A 24,635-nucleotide genomic window follows, 5' to 3' on the forward strand; every position below is an offset into this window, starting at 1 on the left:
ATATCATTCCTTTGTCAGTACGGCTGTTATGTATTGTTCATATAACACGAGCTTTAAAATAAGAAGAACAAGAACTGTATTCAAGAAAGTGATATAATCTTAAAAACCTCTTACTCAACATCACCATCACATTTGCAGTTGCGGTCTTTATTAAGGACAAGTGAGGACACAATTTGGACATTTTATAGCATATCCCTATCATTAAAGCAGTAGGAGTCTCTCTCATATCATAAATTGTGTAACCAAAGCTTGAAAAATCTTCAATTTACATTTTATTTAGATGAAAAGTTCACTTATTGAAAATTTTCTATAGATAGATTTTTAATATCACATTCAAATAAATTCTATGCAAGAAAATGACAGAATAAAATGCTAATGATGGATCAGCATATTTTGTAACAACCGTAGCTTCATATTTGTAGCAATGTTGGTAAAATATATTTAGCTCACATTAAAACAAAGGAAGCAATGGTTAACCACAGGTTTTTCTTATATAATTATTTTAATACCTCAGGATTATTCCATTTATACTTAAAGTAAGCATTTTTTTTTAAATTCAAAACAAGTTTTTCGGGTGCCGTTTGTGGAAAAAAATAAGTATTCAGTGTAATAGCAGATGTTTCATCAAAATAGAACAAATTATATTTGAAATCGTGTTTCATTTAGGAATAACTTTAATAAAATGTGTTTTATGAAAACATCAGAAAACAAAACTTGCAGAGAAAACTATACAGAAAATTCTACAGTTTTCTAAAAATATTGAATTTGCCAGATAATGAAACGTGAGCTTAAATACATTTCAAACTGTCGTATGCTTCAGATATCAAATAAACGCTTGCCGTTTCCTTTGCGAAAAAAAAACATTAAGAAATATTTACTATGAAACTTTCTCGAAACAGCTCCTAGAAAATTCAATTTTACTCTGAATGTGTCGGAAAGAGGCTCCGTGTTACCAAAGAAAGAAAGTTTGTAATGTATTACAGAACTGGAGATACAAAGAATTCAACAAACTGCATGGTTTTGGGAGAATATTTTCAATTTATCGAGCTTTTTTAAATCATAAAAAAACCTAACTCACTTTTCCTTGCAGCTGTTACTACCTCGCATCATTCCTGGCGTGTTATATTTCTTACTTACAGTATTTGAACAAATTCCACAGTTAATGATGGTTACATAGATAAGAAAAAGAGGAAGGAAACTAAAATAAAATAAAAACCTTTTGTTCTGTAGGTTATCTTTACTTTGAAATTCTGAAAGGGAGGAAAAAGTGCCGCTGGAAAATTTACTCCGAAGACGGAAAAAAAAAAAAAAAAAAAAAAAAAAACTCGTTTTTTGCAATTGATTCTGTGGCACGGTAATGGAGAAAGTCCTCACGTTTGGCGATTTGTATCGCATCGTTTGCTAGCAGTCATTTAAGAAATCAGAAGGTTGATCGGTGATTCTCGTCTCACATGTCAGGCACCGCTTTCCGGAAGTTCGGATCGAAATTTAATTTCCGGTTCCGTCCAAAGAGGCTTTACGAGCTTTCTTTGTCAGGCAATAAAGAGCTAGCAAAAGTCTTTACCAACACCAGGCTAAACATTCCGAGTGCTGACTTTAGTTTACCAATGGAATTCTGCCTAATCAAAATTGCTTTGCTTTTTTGCCCTCTTGTTGTAGATGAGGGATCGTCTAAATCAGAGGCGGTAACCTTTTATCTTCGCAGACACTTAATATCAAGTTATGTGTATCCGAGTGGTGTAGTTAATAAAAGAGAATAAAACGGTGTCATCGAAACAGAGCAGTAAAACAAATTGCTTTTAAGATAAAATAAGATATAAATTGCGTATCATAATTTCCTATATATGTAATATATTACAATAGTGTATGTTTTTTCTAATTTAGATCATAATAAAAATTATATTTTAGTTTTATGAGCGCAGAGAAAAAACCTCTTTCGAGGTGCTTTCAGTTATTGAGTTTATTTTTAGTCTCCTGAACTTGTGTTTTAGCAAACAGAAATTACTGCAATTTGAAGGAAATATTTAGTAGAAACTTCGTGTGCAAGTGATCCAGAAAAACGTTAGCAGCTATGGCTTGGATAATTAAATCTTTCCTTTATTTTATACAAAATTTCATTGGCTTTGTGTGCAAAATAAAAATATAAGAAATAAATACATGTTTTGTCATTTGCTTTTGCAATTTTTTTTGGTTGCATCTCAGCAGGATAATACTAGTCAAATAACTCAGGATTATTTTATTTATATATAAAGCTGAAATTTTTCATAAATATTTAAAGCACATTTATAGCAAATTAATTGCGTATCGATAAATACTCAAAACAAGTCTCCATGTGGAGCTAATTCATGATGAAATCATATTAAAAAATTTTTCTTTACTATTTAAATTATTTTAGGAATTAAACTGAAATCTGGTGGTTACTTAAATCAGACAGCAGTTTTTTTATATTATAATAATAATAAAAAAATGTAATAACATAAATGAGACTTAATGTTTTTCCCGTTAAGTGCATTTTTAACATGTTTAGTCCAAAGGGGCTTTGTCCCTAAAGGACTATTGTTTCCGTTTTGGCATTTTGCGTTGAAATCTTTAAAAGGCTGTATCACTTTTCAAACTGTCGCCACCAAATATTAGCGCCTTGTATTATATTTGAAGAAATTAAATAATGAAGAAAATTTGAAGAAATTAAATAATTAATAATCTGTATAAATGTATATATGATTCTCGCATTGTGATAAAACAACGCTACCTAGAGCCGTCAAATTTTCAATGACGTAATCCTATTGCGAATATGGGCGTCTGGAAGCCCAAATTTGAAATTTGAATTTGTTTTATTATCGATTTCATATTGTAGAATTTTAACGAATTTCTGATTAACAAATTCAAGGATTTCAAAGAGAATAATGACAACGTTGTACGGAAAAAGCATTTTTATCTCCAGCGCCGGAGACTTGGTATCGGAAATTCTAAAGATAGGCTCAATTTAAAATTATTTTGCGGTAATGCTCTTGAACTTAATTTTATGATTTGAGTGCGAAGAACAGGATATTTAATAAATAAAGGGATTACGCAAAATGTTAAAAATTGGAGTTAATTTAAAATCTAAATGAAACCTTTCAGATTTTTTAATAGTAAATTTTGAGTGAAAATTTTGGTGTTTGCTTTAATTTTTAACATCTGTTCTCACTACAGTTTTATTATTTTTAGTATATATGTATAGTACAAAAACTTATTTGTTTTATGTGTTTCTTGTTTTCCTTTTTTATAAAAAAATTTTAAACCCTTTTTTTTTTTTTTTTTTTTTTTTTTTTTTTACAATCTCGAAAATGTGTATTCATCCTCTGTATATTCACCATTTTGTAGTAGTGGTTTAATGAAGATAATTTTCTTCAAACCATTAGATATCGAAAGTAATGAAATAATTGAACATCAAGGTAAGAGAATTTTTCCCCATTGGGTTTCATTACGGCAAAACAAACTGTGGCAAACAAGGCTCTTCAGAGAGAAACCTTCTAAAATAATTTCGGTAGTATATATTTATACAGACCTCAAAAACCTTATATAGCTAGTCTGCTCAAACTCACTGAATATGGCACGAAGCACACTACTAATATTTCGATCCATTAACCTGTGAGCCATTGCTCATAGGAATTTCCTTCCGTCCACAAAATGTATTTGGAAGCAAACTGGGAAATATAATAAAGACAATTAATTAACTCGGTACAGTATTGAATGAAAAAGGAAAGGGAAATCCACAGAAAGTGTCCTTTCTCCTTTTAAATAAAATGTTCATTTTTGTGAAGAATAAGATAAACGACTAATCTAATAATACTCCTGGAAAAAGGTAACAAAGTTTCGCAAAGTTTTCTTAAGAAAGAAAGTAAACTATTCTTCCACAAAAAAAACTTAATCAAAGAAATCGATTTATCTTTAATTTTTTAACCTGAAAAATGCATGTATGTTGTTTAATGAATATACCTTTAATTACTGTTAACTGTTTTTTCCTGCCCCAAAACACTGCTGGTCAGGAAATTATCTGGGATTCTGTCTTACTTCTGGACAGTTATCATTAAATTCAGGTTTCAGAATATTTAATTGTGGTATACAATTCATTTTTAAGCTCTACATGAAAAGAATAAATGTACTTTAGAATTGTTAAAACGCTATTCATCGTAAAGCATTCAATAAATTTCCCTTTAAAAGAATGTACTTAATGTGTTCGTTTTTTGTAAAAATGTGGTGATAGACTGATTCGGTGTTGTTCCGTACTTGTAACTTTATCGTTTGGCTAACGGAGCACTTTCCAGTCGCATTTTTGTTATTGTGCATTTATTATGTTAATCTGTAACATCTGGCAACAAGAAATAATGTAAAATTTAGTCTCTGAGCATTGGCAACCGAGATACATTATTCTAATACTCAGATACTTAATGCTCACGCAACATGTATTCGCTGTATTAACAATGTCTCTGTTCTCGCTAAGAATAAATGATTAAATTATATTGTTAATTACGCATCTCATTTCTTACTACGCTAAACAACGCTCACTACATCGTACAGGTGTAATTCGACATATTACGAAATTTACACATACAGTGAAGCAGGAGCTGTATTTTGAGCTGTAATGAGTGCATCTATATTGTAATTCTAGCTATGGGAATATTGATAGATATGTAAAATTGTGATTATCGCTATTCCTAATGCACGTTTGTAAGTAATTTACGAAAATCTAAGCTAAATATATTGATATGTTGTGGTTTGAACTTATACAGAAACTTTAAATACTGATTAATATCGTTTTATTTGTTTTTTGTTGTTTTAAGAATGGCAACAAAAAGATTTTTCAATTTTTGTTGTTCTTGGAATGGCAACAGAAGATTATTAATGATGTTGTTCTGAAGAGCTGTTTACATTTGCTAAAAGAGTTTTTTTTTCCCTCACGGACTAGAGGAAACGGCGTTCGCCAAAGTCCTCATCTCCTTTCTTCTTGCTTAAGAGCAAGATTACTAAAGATTGCTAAAAACGAAATAAAGATTATTTTTGATTTAAAACGTGGATTAACGTTTTTTGATTAAATGGAATTCTAAAAATAAAAATAAATTTGGAGTCAGAGGCAACAGATTCATGAGAACTCTCTTTTAACGTTTAAATCCATGTGCAAGTCTATTTTTGTTAATTTAAAATTTTTCTTTTAGCTACAGACACAGTAATTTTATTTAAACTTATATCCTTTCTTTAAGATATGTAAGAGAGCAGTATTTCGTATAATTACACATCGTGAGATGACAGCCCGTCTTCTCTCGAAGCTCAAAATTCGGTGATTATTTTCCTTTTGCCCAAGTGAATGTAATATAAAATATATGCATTTGCTGTGAAACCAGCTGCTATATGTGTCAATAACAGGAATTTATGAATGACAAGTAACTCATTTCTTAATACAAATCATTAATACTTCATGTTATTGTAAAGAATTCGATAGAGACATTCTTCAATTCTACACAAATCCTGAATGCAAATAATTGATATGCGAAATAAAAACTGCATGAATATATATTGCAAAATGATATAAAGTTATCCGGAAATTGGAAAAGCGACTCCCATTACCACTGAATTTACAATGCCAATGACGAAGAATTCAAGAGAAAACACTGATTCTCACTTACATGGAAAACAAAAGTATTGTCCTAATATTTATTACATGAAAAATAAACATTAAATCAGGTGATTATTTTAAATTCTTCAGAGCTCGGAAATAAGATCTTTTTATAGCTCATCTGAAGAAGTAATTTGAAGTAAATGACAAAAAAAATTATTTTAGAGCACATAAATAGTAGACTAAATATTATAAAGTAGCACCTAACCAATAAACAGAACGTGGCTGCAGTTAAAGAAATCATTGTTTTACTGTCTACAGTACAGTACTCATTCAGTTTCCTTAGAATAAAAATTCATAAAAAAATTCAGGAATCAAATACAACAAGCTTGATAGCTACCTCTGAACTAGTAACTATCAAGGGTGCTATGGATATTTTTTATTCCAAGGTAGTTCAAAATGCCAGTGGCATTATAATTTTCTCTAATTATAATTTCATTATAATTTTAAATCAGCGCTTCAGGTAATCCTGAGGGGCAATTCTCAATTTGCCCAGGACATTATTTTGCCCAACACAATAATTTTTGTCTCAAAAGCCTGCACCCTACATTGTATTCAGCGCATGTCGATATTTCTGGCAATGAGCAAGCCGACTACCTCGCCAAAGAAGCCCGAAATGGTACTCAACGTTCCAACAGTTTAACTGTTACCGATGCAGATGCAATAGTCAGCCGAAGATTTATCACCCAAGTTAAGAAAAATTCTACTCCTGAGGTAAACTGCAACCGAATTATTTCAGTTACCATAGCCAAACTGAGAACAAAACACTTTAAAAGAATGGTTAATGAAGTTATAATTGCTGCCTTCACTATCCTGGTACAGTATCCATCTTTGACTGCCTTGTCAGGCTTTTCAGATTTGTCCCTTCTTCGAGGATCATGGAAGTCGCTAAAGCGTGATTTAGCCATATTGGACCTTTCTGCACTAACTTTTGAACAAGGCAACAACAAATGCAACAAGTATTTATTAGATTTAACAGATATTTGAACACTAATGCTTATTTCTTTAAACAGATTACTAAGCAGGTTTTAAAAAGTACGCAAATGCTGAAATAATAAAGTTCAGAAAGCTATGTTTTCACATTGTTCTTAGTGTAGCCTTTCAGTACAAGCGTATTGAAAGAGATACATTGAATAAATATTTACAGCTTTAAAAGAATGCCTTGTTGGCTGATCTAGTTATACTTGCCGAGTTGTAAATATTATTTATCAATAGAGAAATATCCAATATTTTTTCTTTTATCAGTTGCCATATTACAGTATTATTAACGTTTTCATAAGAATAAAATTCTTTCTTCAAATCAATGAATTTATACTGAAATGTTTCAAGGCCTCAAATAGAGAAAAGGTCATATTATCTGACGTATGAAGTTTCTGTGTTATGTCATTTATTCGTATTCAAATAATTAGTCTCTTTGACTCATAAATTTTAGACAATAAGTACTTCAGTTTAAAGTTCATTTGTTAAGATCTGAATACGAATGTTAAACTATCCTTTGTAAATATCTTTCCTTAGTTACAAACATCAGAAAAGAGAATTTACTTCCATTAAATGGAGTGCTGAGAAATGCTGAATACTCCAAGCACTTAAGAAAATTGAGAACCAGTTCTATCACATCGCTTGATATAGTTCTAGAGGTAGTTGAAAAGAAAAATCAAATTCTTTACTTTCGTTCAAGCAAGCATTTGCGTATTATGTGCAAATGTTCTTGATTCAATTTTATAAAATAACGTAAATTCTTAGTATATTTTACTTCTATAATGTGAGAATTTATATATCCAAAAAAATTAATAAGTTGAAAGCAATGACATATTTTTTCTCAAATCATTCATAAATTAACAGAAGGAAATTTACTATTTCTTTGTTAGTATGTAAATTTTACGGGTTTATTGTTGCAAAACCAGTTTCAAAGTAGCACTCTTGTGAGACAGTGTTTCTTTGGAGCAGATGTGGAAAAAAGGAAAGCTTCTATAAGCAAATAATAATCGTATTTACATTAGAAAAAAAATGTGAAGAAAGTGTTCTGATGTAACCAACACTGTGTCATTTTTCAAGGCAGCACACTAACTTCGTCAAAATACCGTAAAATCAGTACCTAAGTAAACTAGAAACTGTCTCATGAGCAATCTATTATAGACTCACGATTTAAGTTTCAAGAGAAGAATTAAATAAGGCAGATAGCAGGAATACGAGAACATTGGTCACGCAACATTTGTAAATACAATTATTCAAAATATTAATTTATATATGTTCTTTTTCCTTGAACGTTTATTTAATAAGTCATTTTTACTTCCTTGTACGAAGTAAAAAGGAAGTATTGTAATCTTGAAAAGATTCAGACAGCATATTTCAACGAAAATATCCATTTTGACCGCTATCGAATTCAATTTAACGATGTTTTTGCGTGACATCTGTACATAAGGACAGAATAAAAGACTCTTTTCTTCCAAAAAAATTATAAAACTGCTTGAAAATGAATTCTGAAGAGAATTTTTTGTGGTGTTTGTACGTACGTATGTATTTTGCATAACTCAAAAACGAGTAGCCTCAGAAAGTTGAAATTTTGTACATAGGACTGATATAACATGTAGATGTGCACCTCGTATTTTGGTTGCAATAGGCCGTAACAAACGTATATAAATATATTTATATACATATCCACTCTGTTACCCGGCTAAGTGATCTCAGTTTCTTTTACTCTTATGTGTTTGTAAACTGTGCCTTTTTTGCTTTAAAAATGATTGAATTACGTTGTTCTTAGCTTCCAGTTAAGTTTTTTATGCCTTTAGTAAATCTGCAAACAATATTTGTAGAATTATCAACAATTGAAAAGCTGTTTAAGTGCGGTTAAGCCTAATTTTTAAATAACATGTTGGGCATGTTTGTTTACATTTGAAGCAGCAGAATAGTAGATTTGTTGCCAATCTAGAGAGACAAAGCTTCGCAACAACAACAAAAAAAAAAAGCCTTCATTTATTGCGAATTAAATCATGCTTAATCCTTTCTAGATTGTTTTCGAAGAAATAAGTATTTAAGATTTACTTCGTAATTTTTAATATAGATATTTTGAGTTTTTATGTATTTTTGCTTTGTCGCGAAGTGAGAACTGAATTAATTGAATAAGAAATAAAGAAATACTGAAATTTCTGTGAAAAACTTTTTCTTTTTTGACTGATTTGCTTAATTTCTTTTATACGTCGTTCTTGATTTATTATAGTATTTGAATAGAACATGTGGAACGATTAGATAACTCATGAAATGATATAAATTTTGTGCATACTGAGTTATAATATGAAAGAAATATAACGCTGTTTAGTGAACCTAGCGCCAAAGTGTCGCTATGGTAAACAAATGTAGTGAATTTTAAAGAGTGCATTTATTCTATTGTGGTTTAAGCGCTATCGACGAAGTAAATTTAGCTCAATCCAATAAGTGTAAATGAAATAAAAAAATGCGTATAATTTAATTTCGTACAAGGAAGTCATGTGGTGTACACATCAGATTTTTTTATCTTAATAAATTATTTATTATTGAATAATTTAATATTATTATTATTATTATATTAAATCCAATGAATACTTGTTACGTTTGTTGTTTGAATAGTTGTTGCGTTTGTGTTAAACTGCTTTCTTCAGCGGTTCTCGTACATTATTCTAAAAACTCTGAAGAGATATTTAGGCTATATCTTAGGTTTAATATCATACAGTTTTTTGATCATTTCTGTTTAATTAATTCAGTGTTAAAAAATTTTTTTATCTTTAAGCTATATTTTCTGCAGGACTCTTAAAACGTACAAGGGGTGATCAAATGAAAAGGTACGAAACGACACGGTGGGTACAGATGTAGACTTTATTTAAAATATATACTATAGGCCTGAGCACAACGATCCCACTGATGAACAAGGCCCAGGATTCCTTGTTCCCAAACTTCCTGTGGCTGTGACGAGACCCAGTCCTTCACAGCGTCCTTGAGTACGTCTTCCGAGTTGAAGCATTTCCCTTCAGGTGTTTCTTCAGTGAACCAAACACATGGAAATCGCAGGTCGACATGTCCGGACTGTAGAGCGGATGGTCTAAAGTGTCCCACTTGAACTTGGCCAGTTCCATGTTTGTGACTCTGGAGACGTGTGGACGCGCGTTATCACGGAGCAGAACCACACCCTCCGTGAGCAGCCCCGGTCTTTTGTTCTTGATGGACCTGCGCAGGCATCGAAGTGGGTTGATCTTTACATTATGGTAACTTGGCGTTTTTTTGGCGAAAATTTGGCGACCAACTCTCCTACAGCAACCCTCTATTTTTTTTTTCCCGTCGCCATTTTGTCTTCACGAAGTAAAGACATGTTTCTTTTCTTTTTATCTACTGAACACTTCTTCCAACAATCTACCTAGCCAAATTACACTTATGCTAGAAATTTTATCTAACAAAACTGCTTAACCATGACAAATATTCATTGCAAAATTGGGAAAAAGTGCACAATACCATACTTCTTACGCGTTTTTCAAAATAACACATACACATAAACCATGTACACGCCGACTTATTTTTACTTAAAAAAACATCCCAGAATTTCACAAAAATGGCATTGCGCACACTCTTCACTATATCCATGTACACTGCTTTTTTCTCATAAATTAGAAAAATTTCACGAAAATACATGACAATTTTCTCAATCTTTAAACCCGGTAAAAAGAACATATATGAAATTACCTGATCGCGAAAAAGTATTTACCCTTTCCAAATATGAACATTTCCACATATAAAATAAATAAAATATGCAAAAACTTTTACCTCTAAATCATCTATTACATTATACACGTCACCAACGAATTCATACCGCAAGCATTACAAATACTTAGTATCAAATATTTAAATTATTTCCATGCACGTTTACTTCAACTTAAACGTATACCAAATTCCTACAAACATAAAATTCACAAAATAACTATCATTTAATTAAAATATCACTAAACCATGTACACGTCGACTTATTTTTACTTAAAAAAACATCCCAGAATTGCACAAAAATGGCATTGCGCACGCTCTTCACTATATCCATGTACACTGCTTTTTTCTCATAAATTAGAAAAATTTCACGAAAATACATGACAATTTTCTCAATCTTTAAACCGAGTAAAAAGAACATATATGAAATTACCTGATCGCGAAAAAGTATTTACCCTTTCCAAATATGAACATTTCCACATATAAAATAAATAAAATATCCAAAAACTTTTACCTCTAAATCATCTATTATATTATAAACGTCACCAACGAATTCATACCGCAACCATTACAAACACTTAGTGTCAGATATTTAAATTATTTCCATGCACGTTTACTTCAACTGAAACGTATACCAAATTCCTACAGACATAAAATTCACAAAGTAACTATCATTTAATTAAAATATAATTAAATTCAAAAACACTACTTAAAATAGTATAAATGAGCACATAGATTAAATTAATAAAAATTACCTTACAATCCTAATTACTTTAAACTAAATCATTGCTAATAACAATTTTCCCAATAATACCAAATTCCTTTACTTCCACCTTACATTTAGAACAATGCATAAAAATAATATCCTCAAATAATTAAAAATACTAACTTACCTCATCTTCTTCAGAATCTTGATTACGTGTCCGATAAACATTTCTTTAGTTACGGCCATGGGATCCAAAAATTCACGAACACTGTTTCACACAACACAGAATAAACCAAATACAAAATTTCCAGATTTTTTCCCGATTTCCCCCCTTTTCCGATTAAAGAACCGTAATTCGTCCATTAATATCACATGACATATCCAATGATCTCTCATTTCCCTCACACAAAATAATGCGTAATCGGAACTGAGTACTGCTGACATTATTACCAAAGTCCCAGGTAGTAACCTTTATCGCCTCCAAAATGTCGCCAAACTACCAGTTACCATATTGTAAAGATCAACCTCGAAGTGTCTCACAGTACACATCGGAGTTAGTGGTTTTTCTGTGCTCGAGGAATTTCAAAAGTAGCGGACCTTGAACGTCGAAAAAGACGGCGAGCAACACCTTACCTGCTGACGGCACGGCTTTGAACATTTTAGGGGGAGGTGAGGACGCATGCTTCCACTGCATGCTGTCCCGCTTTGTCTCTGGCTCGTAGTGATGGCACCAGGTCTCATCACCTGTGACGATCCGCTCCATGAAAGCGGGGTCTTCCTGATACCGAAACAAATGTTGCAGTGCTAGCCCCATACGCAGTTTCTTTTTACTGGTCGGTGAGCTGCTTCGGATCCCAAGCGGCACATACCTTCCGATATCGCAACCTGTCATGAACAATTGTCCACACGGTTCCATAGCTGACATCCACCTTCACCATTCGCAATGTAACACGCCGATCACTCCTCACTAGGTCGTCCACCTTGTTGCGATCATTCGTGATGACAGTGTTTGCCTGGCTTGGTCTCGGGTCATCACTCACACTCTCACGGCCTGCACGAAAACGGGCACTCCATTCTCTGACAGACTTGTCAGAGACTCATTTCTCCCTGTAAACTGTCACCATCCGGCAATGAATAGCTGCCGGTTTCTTACCTTCCGCTGTCAGAAATCGGGTAACACCTCGCTGCTCCTCAGTCATCGAATTTTGCAACGCGAACGCCATCCTGGCCTCATACGGACTCCCGCATCATTTGGACGCCGCTTTTGATAAGAATTCTGCTTTCTCCTGCGCATGCTCCGATCCCAGTCAGAGTTTCCAATCGCATCCCAAGATGTCTCGCTACGTTCTCCCATGGCAGAATATGCAAATATTTAACTGTTACGTTTTTACGTCGTTTCGTATCTTTTCATTTGATCACCCCTTGTAATTTGAATTTCTAACATTTTACTAAAGTATATCATTTTATGCCTAAGAGTAATCAGTGTTACTTAACCGCAAGTCTATGATGAATATGATGAAATAGAATGAAAAGAAATCGTTATATATTTAGCGTTAAAATACAGCTAGTATATTGCAGTTTTGATAAGCAGTTGGTGTTTTACATTACCGTTTTTATAGACTTAAAAAGAGTGTAATACATTTTCTATAATGAACAGTTAAATTAATAAATATTATAATTTTTTCCAATAGTGGGCTCTAGCGGTTTATTGGCGTTGGCTACAACGATGCCTGAAATCGGTGGTCTCTTTAGTATGGAGACACATAATAGGTAGGCCTCCTTTGAAGGGAGGGACAAATTCCATCCATGCCATCTTCGTGATTCAAGCCCGGGCCCTTCGATAGGGCAGTCAGGTTAAGTAACCCCTTTATCGTCTGGGCATATTTTAAATATGCTTCCACCAAAATTAGTTTTAAAGTAAACTCCATTAGAAAGCAAATTCAATTGCATTTTTATGAAATGTCTGTAGATTAAAAGATACACTCAATATACCTCATTAAAACTATGAAAATGAAAAAAAAAATGTTCTATAAAACTAAACTTTCATAATTTTAAGGTTACCGAACGTCATTGAAAAGTACCTTATTTAATCAGTAATATCATTTCTTAAGCAGAACAAATGGTCTTTATTTGAAAAATGTTATATATAGTTAAAAGTATTTAGCTTCATTTACATATCACGTTTATGCTAATGAAATTTGCATCTTTAGAATTAACTATACGCTTTCAGTTTAAAATGTTTCTTATATGTAATGCGTATTGACTGGATATTATTCTCTGCATCAACAAGATTATGCTCTATACATTTTGTATTGCTAATCAATAACAAAACTTTATCTAGCCACAAAAGAACTTTTTCCTCCTCAAGCTTTTAACCGCAACCATATAACGTACATATTTTGAATAGTATTCAAATTACTTTGAAGAAGTTGAGAAGAGGATTGTTTATCATATGATCTTCTCTGTGTTTATAGATTTTCTATAAAGGTAGAGTGCAACAAGAACTTTGAAACTTTGCCGCAATTAACAGAGCATTTCCATCGTTGCAGTATATGGTTCTGAATTACATTAAGCGTAGTTATAAGCTATTTTATATGCAGAATCTTAAGAGATGCTTTCAAAAGCATTTTAAGCTTTAAGAAAGAAAAAGAAAAGTTTTTAAATGCATAGTTTTATATCTGTATTTATTATATTCTTTGTTATTTTTTCCTTCAGTTCTAAGTCGTGTTTGGATTTAAGTGATATTGCACATTCTTTCCACTATTTGTTACAGAATTTAAATGTGGAAGAAATTTAAAATTTTGTTTTTAGTTGTATAAATATGCATGGGATTTTTTTATACCTGGCTGATTCTTCTGAAAGTTTTTTTAATAATTACAAAGTACAATATTACTCATGTGCATGATTTTCTTTTAACAATTAATGTAAATTCACGAGTTTAAATAGAAAATTGTGTCTTAAAAATCTTCCCGGAATATAATCCAGTGATTTATAAAAAATGTTGCAATTTCATATTCTTTACATAACTATACATTTTATCAAGTATTTACCTTTAACAAAAACAAAAAAAAAATTAACTGAAATAGTTAGTAGCAATAGTGACTTTTTTAATGCGAAAGATTCTACGAGGGCTGTTTTAATAAGAAAAAAGTGCTTTTATAGAGGATTATTTATGAGAAATTTGTCCTTATATTTGCTACACAGGTTCATTGGAAAACCAGGCTTTATTTATGACTAGCTTGACTTCTATAAAATTCTTTAATAGCCCGTAACTATTTAGCGATGTTTCAAAAAGGGGTTTTTTAGACATATACTAAAATGCTTTATTATTCAACTAAAACAAATTTCCATCTAAAAGTTCAAATATTTCGCTTGCTACTTAAAAATTAATACATTTCTTTGAAATTACTTAATTTACAAAACATCTCTCAATTTTGGAACTCACATATAGTTTATCTCTGTTTTATTTGTTAACTGCAGATAACAACTTGCAAGCCTAGAAATTTCATAATTCCTGGACTTTTTAGAGGAAAATATTTTTCATTTAATTTACCAATAGGAAGGCATACAAGCTGTACGTTGACTATATGTTCTGCTGAATAAATATGAATCCAGGATGAACTGCCACGTAACCATAAAATATACAGAGTAAATGACAATAAAAATATGGCTTTCAGATTTTGTTTTATGCCCAAAGGGGCTTTTTTTAACGTTCTGTGTGCTATCTTTATTTATTAAAAATCATGTTTTTCCTACTTAAACCACATAAATTTCAGCTCAACAGTAATATCATAAAATATTTAAAAACAGTATATCTTCAGAATTTCGACTGACAGTCTCGCGCGTCGGATGTATTTTTTTTTCCTTTACAGTGTTGCCATTGCTCTCTTTGAAATCGTTGAGTTTCTTAATCAGAAATTCGTGTTCGAGTGCATAATTACTTTATTCAAAATTCGATGACTCTAGGAACCGTGGTCTTTTTTACAATGCGAAATCATACCTACATTCATGTACATTCTCTTTTATTTAATTTCTTTAAAAATAATACAGGGCGATAATATTTCGCGGCAACGATTTGAAAAGTGATTCAGTCTTTTACAGTGATTCAACGCAAAATCCTGTTTCGAGACCAATAGCCCTTCCGAGCTAACGCTCCTTTGAGTTTCATTTCAAATTGAAATGTAAATCATGTGAATAGTGTATAAATATAATATAACTCACAATAATATAAATACTGCTGCTCATTATGTTACTTATAAGATAGAGAGCTCTTCAATAATACTTTCTTTTCATGTTAATGATAATGAAAAGAAGTGAAATTAATTATCTAACTTCGTGTTAACTAAGATCTTGGCTAACTAAGAGATGTAATATGGAATGTGTTAACTGACTTTACTGAAGTTAACTGACTTATTGGTGCTAACTTGGGAAGTTGTGTTATCATCGCAGTGTGCTCCTTGAAAATTAGATAGCGATTAGAAAGCACGGTAAATTATGCAGATTTAAAAATTAGAACACTTATTTTCTTATCTATAATGCATATAAATCGTCGTATTTAACTAAACTTACTGTTATGAGAATTTCCCCCCCGGGGGTTGACTTAGGAGAATTCCTGGGAAATACTGGTTAGGATCTGTACCTAGGCAGTCTCAACCACGGGGGCATACAAACAGTCTTCACAGGACTAGAACCCGAGTATTGTACTTAGGTTGGTTCAGGCTTGGCAGGGACCGTACTGGTACTGTCGTGTCTGTTCCTGCGGCTGTGGTGGAGCTATATGTAGATTTAAGTGGGTCTCTTCAGTGGGGGTTTAGCCCTCATAGTTCCAGTGACGGGGACTGACAAAATAAGGTGAGGCACCCGCATGAATGTATCTGATGCTGAGGGAGTGGTGCCCCGAGGCAAAGGTGTCCTAGTGTATTTCTTCGTATTAAGTATTTTTTACCTCTCTGAGGCTATGTATAAAGCCGGGCAGTGACTGTGGGTTCTGCGCCGCCACTGATGAGTCCCTTCTAGAGCCCGTTTCATCTAAACTTTGTACGGAATTTCCAGGTCGAATGTTCGGTCTCTAGCGCACTGTTATGAGAACTGTTATGAATGGTATTAGTTTGAGTGAAACAATTGTTTTGATTTGATAAAATCCTTGGGTATCCACTAAACGACAAATATTCTTTTAAAAACATAGCTTCTAATCGGTCTTAACGTTAGATACTTTGGAATATTAACAGAAGATTTCTTCTGTAGAACTTATTATTTTTTGCCGTCACTTCTGTAAAATGAAACTGTTGAACATAGTATAAATAATATGATAAAATCTAGAAAAATCTAAAACTTCATCCGTCTTTTTGTCCTGTTTATTGTTTGTGTTTCATACGTAACTAATTTGAATTATTCGTGCGGCTTCAAGTTTTTAAAATCATTATTACCATAAATCTGCATAATACTGTTTCTGAAACATCATGCTTGTTACATATTAGGTGTTTTAAAATTTTGATAGCTGTGGAAGGCCAAGGAATTGTTATTTATTATTATTTAGATTATTTATAATTGCATGAGTCAAGCTTTTGTAGAGAGTTTTCAAAGAAAAAATGGCTTCTTGTTAAGTTATGTATACACCAAACACAGAATTCCATATAGTCAGTATACATGAGAGTTTCCTTTAATGCCTTTCATCTTCTTTCTTTTACACTTTCAACTTTTATGCAATATTCGTCATTTAGTCAACAGATGCAGAACATAAGAAGACGAGTTAGTGTTTATTATCGATACCAGTTCCGCGACCACTAGTAGAATCATAGTACCGAGAAAACAAATAATTTTTTTACATATTTCTTAAGTCGTTGAAATGTTATATTAAATAACATATAAAAACTACTTAAAGTTAGACTACGGTTTTTGTTTGTTTGTTTGTTTATTTTTTATTTGAAAACGTACAGACTCTCCGTGCACCACAGATGTACAACAAGGGGTTTACAGAACATTAAATAAAAACTAAATAAAACATTAAAAGTTACATGCATAAATAAAACGAACAAAAGCAGAGAACAGCAGTCTGCTGGATTTCACGAAAACACATAAGTTCACTGGCCAAATCACTCCGAACATTTTCAAATCGTTCTGTAAGCATAACCTATGGCCATGAAATGTAGGACATGAGAAAAACAAATGTTCCACATGCTGCGGTACTCTTTTTGAACATTCCCATAAATTGTTTGATCTTAGATTGAAACGAAACAGGTAACTTGCAACATTACCGTGATCAGAAAAAGCTGAGAAACTTTAAAATTAATAGAGAAGAAAGACTCGGAATGTAGTCTATGGTAAATAGAATGAAAGAACTTTTTGGTGACCTCAGCATTACAAGATGGAATATATTCCTCATTCCACTTAGCTGAAAGCTTCTTACAATGAAATTAATTCCAGTAGCTCTTTGGAATGCTATTGTTGATATCAATTGGTAAATTTAAGACATCTTTAGCTAAGAAATCAGCTCGTTCATTTCCATAGAAACCGTGATGAGGACGCACGTAAGCAAAGCGGATATCAATTTTTCTATTTTTAAGGTGGCACGCAAATTTTGGAAAACAATAAAAGTGAATCTATTATTGTTATTTAGCAGAACACTACTACTTAAAATTATAGAAAGAGGTGATATACATATTAGTTTCAGTTCTTTATTACAGTTTGGTTTAAAAATATGTTAAATTTCAAGATTACTAGATATGTTTACAGAAAAATATTTATCAATATTTTGCTTTTATTTTTATCACTTAAATTTATTAAGGTATAATGAATTAAATGAAAAGTCTAGGTAGTAAAGTAAAATATCTATTACATATAGCCGTTTAAGAACCTGCACTAGCTATTTTTAGAAAAAAATCTCTCTTTTCATTTATAAAATTTTGTGAAAAATGTTATAGATTAAACATTTAGTTCAATTAATTTACAAAATTTTATAGAATATTTGCTGAAACTTTCCTGAAATTATTATAGATGTATACGATGTAGATTAAGAGCAGCCATAATTCTGCTTTAAACCACTGGAGAGACAAAAATAGTTTTTGGAAGCTCAGTGTATAATCTTTAAAATAAAGCAATAAAAAGCTTTCGCAACATTTCATCAAAATTTAGAACATAGGTGGATATCTTAAGGCTTTTCGTGAAATTACACTCTGTTTAATTTTATATTCTCGTAAATCTACATAATCTTAAATAAAAAATAAATAAATAAATAAATAAAACGAGCATTCCAAAACTTTTGAAATTGGTAATATGATTTTTTGAATGCGCATTTTGCGTTTGCTCCCTTAGTGCTTTGTAAGCATTAAACGACTCACGATCCTTTTACGAGAATCCGGCACGAAAACGATCTTTTCATCCCCAATATTAATTAAAGATCATTCCTGTGCTTTATTTCACCAGAAATCGAGACCCGGTCCATTTAGACGCCAAAAGAATGACCATAGCCCCGGAATAGTTTCGCAGATGAATTCCGGCGATCGGTTTTTAAGCCATTCCATCCAAAATGGTCATTACTCTGCGGAACGCACTATTCGATGCAGAGGATTACTAGTCGATCAATGGGGACCTTAATTATCCACTACCTTTCAGCTGAAGCTGGCTGATGGAAGTCCTAGAATGAACCATTCCCGTTTCTTTTGTACTGCTTCCCCGTAAGTTTTGACTGTCAACTAAAACTATTGGAAGATATTGAACTTCCTGACAATTTGCAATGGGAATGGGAAGGGCTATCAATAAGTCTTGCATGATCTTTTGTCCAGATTTTTAGCTATGATATTTTTCATTTCTGATAAGAATGAATATGCTTTCGAGAGAGCAGAACATTTCATTTTCTTTGTTAATTATCATTTTCTACATCGGGCATGAAGGAATATGAGGTAAGAAATAAATTTCTTCAATTAGCGGATCACTAATTTAGTTTTCATTTCTCTCTCAGGATATTCAGTATACAGAATTGTATGCCTGTATATAATAAAAAAGCTACTTTGGATAGCAAAATTTGTCCTTAGCAACGCCTTTGAACATAAGTTTTGCAGTGAAAATAAATAGAACTTTTCTTTTAATATAATTCAGCAGCCGTTAGTTCGTTTAAAATTATTAAGGAGTTTATGAAAAATTTTAAGAAGTTATTGACGTAATGAATTTTTATTCTGATGCAATATATCAAGTATAATAAACGGACGAACATTCCAAATCTCATATGCAAAAGATTTGGTTTAAATTACATTAATGTAAATTAAATCAGGTGTAAAGTGCATTTTTAATACTAATAAAATAGAAATATCCCTGATGTATAAATAAATGCAAATACTGTTTTAGTGTTATAAAGTTATACCTGATTAAATATTTACTAAGATATTTTATGTTACTAGTAGTACATAGTACTGCACTACTTACTATGCCCTGTAAGGTTTCGACTGATAAAGACACTGATTACTTTGATTAATTTTGTGAAATTATTTTAAGTATTAAACTGTAATTTGTCTCTTTGCTGGTTGAGAAATAGGCTATTATGCCTGCTTCTTTTGCTGTATCAGCTCCCTTATGACTACGTGTAGCGAAAGTTGTAAATTACATTTTTGGTTCTGGCATATTTTGCGCCTTTCATGCTGTTTGCCACTATGCTTCTGCTTTTTTTTTTTTTTTTTAGTTTATTGCATACGTTTTGTTCCAAATTGATATGGAATAGATTTTAAACGTATTATTTCAATTTATTTTGCAATTTATATATAGTATATCAATTTATTTATGTATATATAAAGCAAAATAACACAGTAAAAATTATGTTTTCGATTTATTAAGCCGCAACGAATTAATTCTAGGCTACAATTATACAAGTTTTATCTGACAAAACAAAAACTCTTCCTGTTATGAAATCGCAACTGTAGGCACTGTTAAATCAAAATGGCGCTATACATTCAGAAGAAAGCGTAATGTGTTTCGGAATATGCCAAAACACCATCGTTTATCGTTGTTCAAAGACATTTTTGCATGAAATTTCGTAAAGAACCAGGGCATCGTCGCAACATCAAACAGTGGGTGAAGCAGTTTCAGGACACGGGGCTGTTTGTGAAAGAAAACCAGTCCGAAACGAACAGCAGCCAAATATGAAGTAGTTGAAAAATTCGTGAAATGTTTTCATGAAGTCCTACAAAATCAACACTTCGTGCGAGTTCTCGACTAAATGTGCTTCATGTGACGGTGTGAAATATAACGTTGTGGCGGTATTTTGTAAGGAAACATCTTCAATTCCGGCCTTACACCTTTCAGATAGTAGAGGCTTTAAAATCGTCCAACAAACCGTTGCGTAAAGCTTTCTGTGAGAATTTGCAAGATAAGCTGGACGTAGATGGTTTCTCGAACAGACGTGTGTTAACGAATGAAGCCACTTTTCACGTTTCAAAGTTAATCGCCATAATTTACGATTTGGGGGCCCCCACAATCAGCATGGTGTAATGGAACTTGAGCGTGATTCTCCGAAAGTGAGCGTTTTCAGCGACATTCCCAACAGTTGCATTTTGGCTCTTTTTTCTTCTTGGAAAATTGATTAAGGGGTGCATTTACCAAGTTAAGCTATCAGAGTGGCTGTTCGCTTAGTTGAAGGAAGCGGTTCTTTCCTTCATTTTTCAGCAAGACGATATTCCTCCACTTTGGCATAAAAATGTACATTAATAGTTGAACAATAATGGAGCACCGCATTGCTAAATTGGCCGTGCTGGCTCAAATGATATGCGTTGTTTTGCATATCGTTGCCCCTTGCGATTTTTTTTCAGTCAGGTTTTGTTAAAGACAAAGTGTTTATGCCTTAATCTCCCCAGGGCTTGACCTAGAGAACTCTGCGAAGCTACTGGCTAGGATCTGTACCTAGGCAGTCTCGGCCACGGAGATATAAAATTTAAGAACTTGGTGGTTCTGAAGGCTCCGGTGGTCTGACAAGTCCTAGAGCGGTGTGGCTCTAGTAGCCCGGGGGGTAGCGCCCTCGAGTTAGCTGGGCAATGTCCCACTGAGACGGGCAGCCTGAGCGACTGGCAGGTAGCAAATTGACGACCAGTGCTGTCTGGGAAATGTCCCAGGCGGTGCGTCTCTCTCTCCAAGGTGCGAGAGCAGAGGTTGAACCTCTGTGTCTGGTTTTGAGGGGCGAGGGAACCTGTAGTGCGGTTTAGTCTCGCGGAGCAGGGAAGCCCTAATCTTATTTACTATGCTTTAATTTTCCCAGGACATACAGCAACATCTATAGAAACTTCGATAACTATAGTATCACTGTAAATTTTATTTATCAAAATAAAATTATTACAGTTTTCACAGGTACGCTTTCTTTATCCATTCAATATGAAACGCTCTGTATATATGCAAGTATATGTATGAGTAATGAAACAGACTTAGGTGTAATCTGAATTTAATTGACTTTCAAAATTAAATAAAACAAATACCGAAAGATTAACATTTACAAACAATTTTGGTCTTCATGAATTCAATATATTATCTTTCGGTTGGAAAAGTTCGCCAGCTGTTTTTCAAGTAAATTTTAAATAAGTATCAAGTTTGATTAAATTACTTTGATGACGTTCTCAAAATTTACTATTCCAGTATTTCAGAATTTAATATTCAAAATTTAGTAATCCAACATTTTCCCAAAATTTTGAAGAGCATTGGGTATATTTTAAAATAATATTTAATATATGGGAAAAGAAATATATAAAATTAAAACCTTCTAAGAGCCACTTTGCTAAAGAAAAAATAAGTTTTCTAGGATATGAAGCTCAATCTGGAAAATATGAACCCAGTAAAGCAAATATTTAAGTTATTAAATAATTCTAAGAACTCTAATTCCTCCTAAATTTTTTAGGAGTTACACATACTTCTTCGATGCATTAAGGTGTGCCATAAATTTATTCCAAATTGTTAAAATATTAGAGGCTTTCTAAAAAATTTAGTTAAGAAAGGTACTCCATATAAATGCACAAATGAATGCCAAACAGCCTTTAAAAAGTTTAAAAATGCCTTAGTTTGCAGACCCATTCTAACTCTATTTAATCCAAATACCCCTGTTAGGTATTTGTAGACGCATCTAAAGTGTTGTTGCAATTTTAACACAAGAGCATTCAAATGGTAATTTACGTTCTGCAGCTTACAGACCATATAGGACATGCTCTAAACACAATAGTGAAATTAAAAAGCAAATGGAAGAACTATTACATGCATACATAATAAAGCCCATTTAATCCTTACGCTGCTCCGTAACTTTAGATCATAAAAGTGTTGAAAAAAAAAAACTATGTTTTGTATTGATAATAGGAAATTTAACAAAATGACGGTGCATAGTTGGAACCTATGTGACCATGTCCTTGAAGACATTCATTTTCTTTCTCATCATTAATTCAAGAAGATCATATTATTTTCTTCAATACTGATGAACCTGAAGAGACACCGAGAACCACACACAATTAAATAAATAACATTAAAATGTAGCTGTTAAATCTATGTCGATAAGCAATTAAAATATGCAACTATAAATACTTTTCGATTCAGCATTGTTTAGCCCATTTTCTAAATTTGAAAATGTTGCCTATCAAACACTTAACAAATGAAGATGAATTACCCTTCTTTTTAAAACTATAGTGAAATACAAGTTGAGAAGAAACTCTTTGTGAAACTGATCATGTTGCGTTTTAAGCAAAATAATATCATTTCCTTGCTGTGTCCGCTTCGGTTAATTCTTAGTTTTCTCCCTTTTCTAAATATTCTAAATTTTGGTGAATTCTAGATTATAGACAATCAATGGATCCATTAATCATAGCAGAGAGGTTTCTAATGAGATAGATAAGAAAACAAAATTGCGTGCTGGCATTATTTTTCTGTCGGTTCTGTGGAATTATTTCTTCTTTTATACGTCTACTTGCAATATGCAATGCCATGAATGTTTTTTCTTTTGCTTTGCACTTGTGAACTTTTTTTTTTCTTTTTCCCTCAAATAAAAAGTGTGAATTAGGCGAAATACAGTCACAATCACAGTTTAATGCTATAAAGTACAAAATAAAATCCTAATGAATGTTATTCTTCAAAAATAATTCAAATTCATAACACAGGGCAAATTACGTACCAACAAAAAAATTGTCATATATTTTCAGTGCATTTATTGTTTTTAGCTCGCTCAGGAAAAGCATGGCTTTATTTCAAATTTACGTAGCCAGAAATATCAGGATGCTTAGAAAATTTCTCTACCTGACACAAAGGTTTCGCTAAGAAGTCCAAATTTCTTAAACCTGCCAAAGTAAAGAGGTATTTTCTTGATTTTAATGCCAAAATAACCCTATTACTTTGTACCTGGCTTTATACACTTTTTACATATTCTCTTAATTTCTTAGTTATATTTCAGAATTCACATATATATATATACTTTCTTAACGACGTCACACAAAATACTCTAAGCCGTATATATACGGCCTTGTGAGTCAAAATCGGTTAAAAATATTAGCTTTTATGTTTCAGTTAGCAGTATCAGCTCAAATCTGTGAGTTTTAACATTCAGCTTTGTGGTAATTAGTTAAGTTCAGTAGTTTTATGCAAAATAAAATTTTTCTGCCATAATGCTCATGAAGTTTCTCGTCCCTTCTTCGTCTGATTTAGTAGTACGAACAGAATAGTCAAATTGTTACATACGTATTATATGTATTTAAGTGTAATTTATTATTAGAATATATATATATATATATATATATATATATATATATATAGTTACACCTCTCCATCCGATTGCTACTAATGAAATTTTAATAATTAATAAAAATATTGTAAAATTATAATTCAAATGAAGAAGCAGTTTCTTATATGATATCTCTTATATTTTTCTTGCAGTTGCCCCAGCTATTGTTGACATCGAACCTGAAACAACTATGATAGTAGATGAAGGTTATGAGGTTCGTCTGGAGTGTTCTGCTACCGGTCAGCCACGTCCTCTGTACACGTGGCGTAGTGACGAAAAGAAACCAATTCTATTCAAGACTAGGAGTGATGTAAATAAAGCGATAGAATTCAAAATTCGGCAACGTAAGTTCCATATTTAGGAAGGGTTTAACGAAACTTTACCTTTATTTACAGTTAGTAATTTTAGTGTTTACCTTTTCATTTCCCCCCGCTTCTGCCCTTCAGTTAAAAAAAAAAAAAAAAAAAAAAGGTAAAACTGAATATTAAGGGCCATTTTGGCGAATTTTCGAAAAATCGCCAATTCGCCAAATGTGTTATTTTCGCGCATTTTAGAAAATCGCTAACTCATCGCCATATTAGATGGTAGCGATTAATATGTAAAACAGAAGTTCGAGAAAAACAACGGAAAAGTATTTAAAAATTAATAACTATGTATTTTAGGAGATCAACAATATTAAGACTTTTCAGAATACCATATACCATTTTTAAGACAGTAGCAAAAGGGTGTTAAACGTTTTATCACAAAATTTTAAGAACATGTAATAAGCAATAAATAAGAAGAAAACCTTGATTCATACATGAGCTAAAACTTTAAAAGAATGCTTTAAG

General features: G+C 32.2%; 1 protein-coding gene across 2 annotated transcripts in view; it reads left to right on the forward strand.

Moving 5' to 3' along the window:
* The window catches only part of LOC118188864 (uncharacterized), a 695,340-nt gene that overhangs the window by 577,773 nt on the left and 92,932 nt on the right, over positions 1-24,635 (forward strand). For both annotated transcript variants that reach the window (XM_085810627.1, XM_085810628.1), the window contains one exon: positions 23,958-24,149. In XM_085810627.1, coding sequence (XP_085666753.1) covers positions 23,958-24,149 — 192 coding nt within the window. The remainder of the gene's footprint in view (positions 1-23,957; positions 24,150-24,635) is intronic.

Source organism: Stegodyphus dumicola, chromosome 2 (assembly GCF_044657685.1).
Source record: "Stegodyphus dumicola isolate Sdum_Otavi_A_Nest chromosome 2, ASM4465768v1".
Classification (NCBI taxonomy): domain Eukaryota; kingdom Metazoa; phylum Arthropoda; class Arachnida; order Araneae; family Eresidae; genus Stegodyphus; species Stegodyphus dumicola.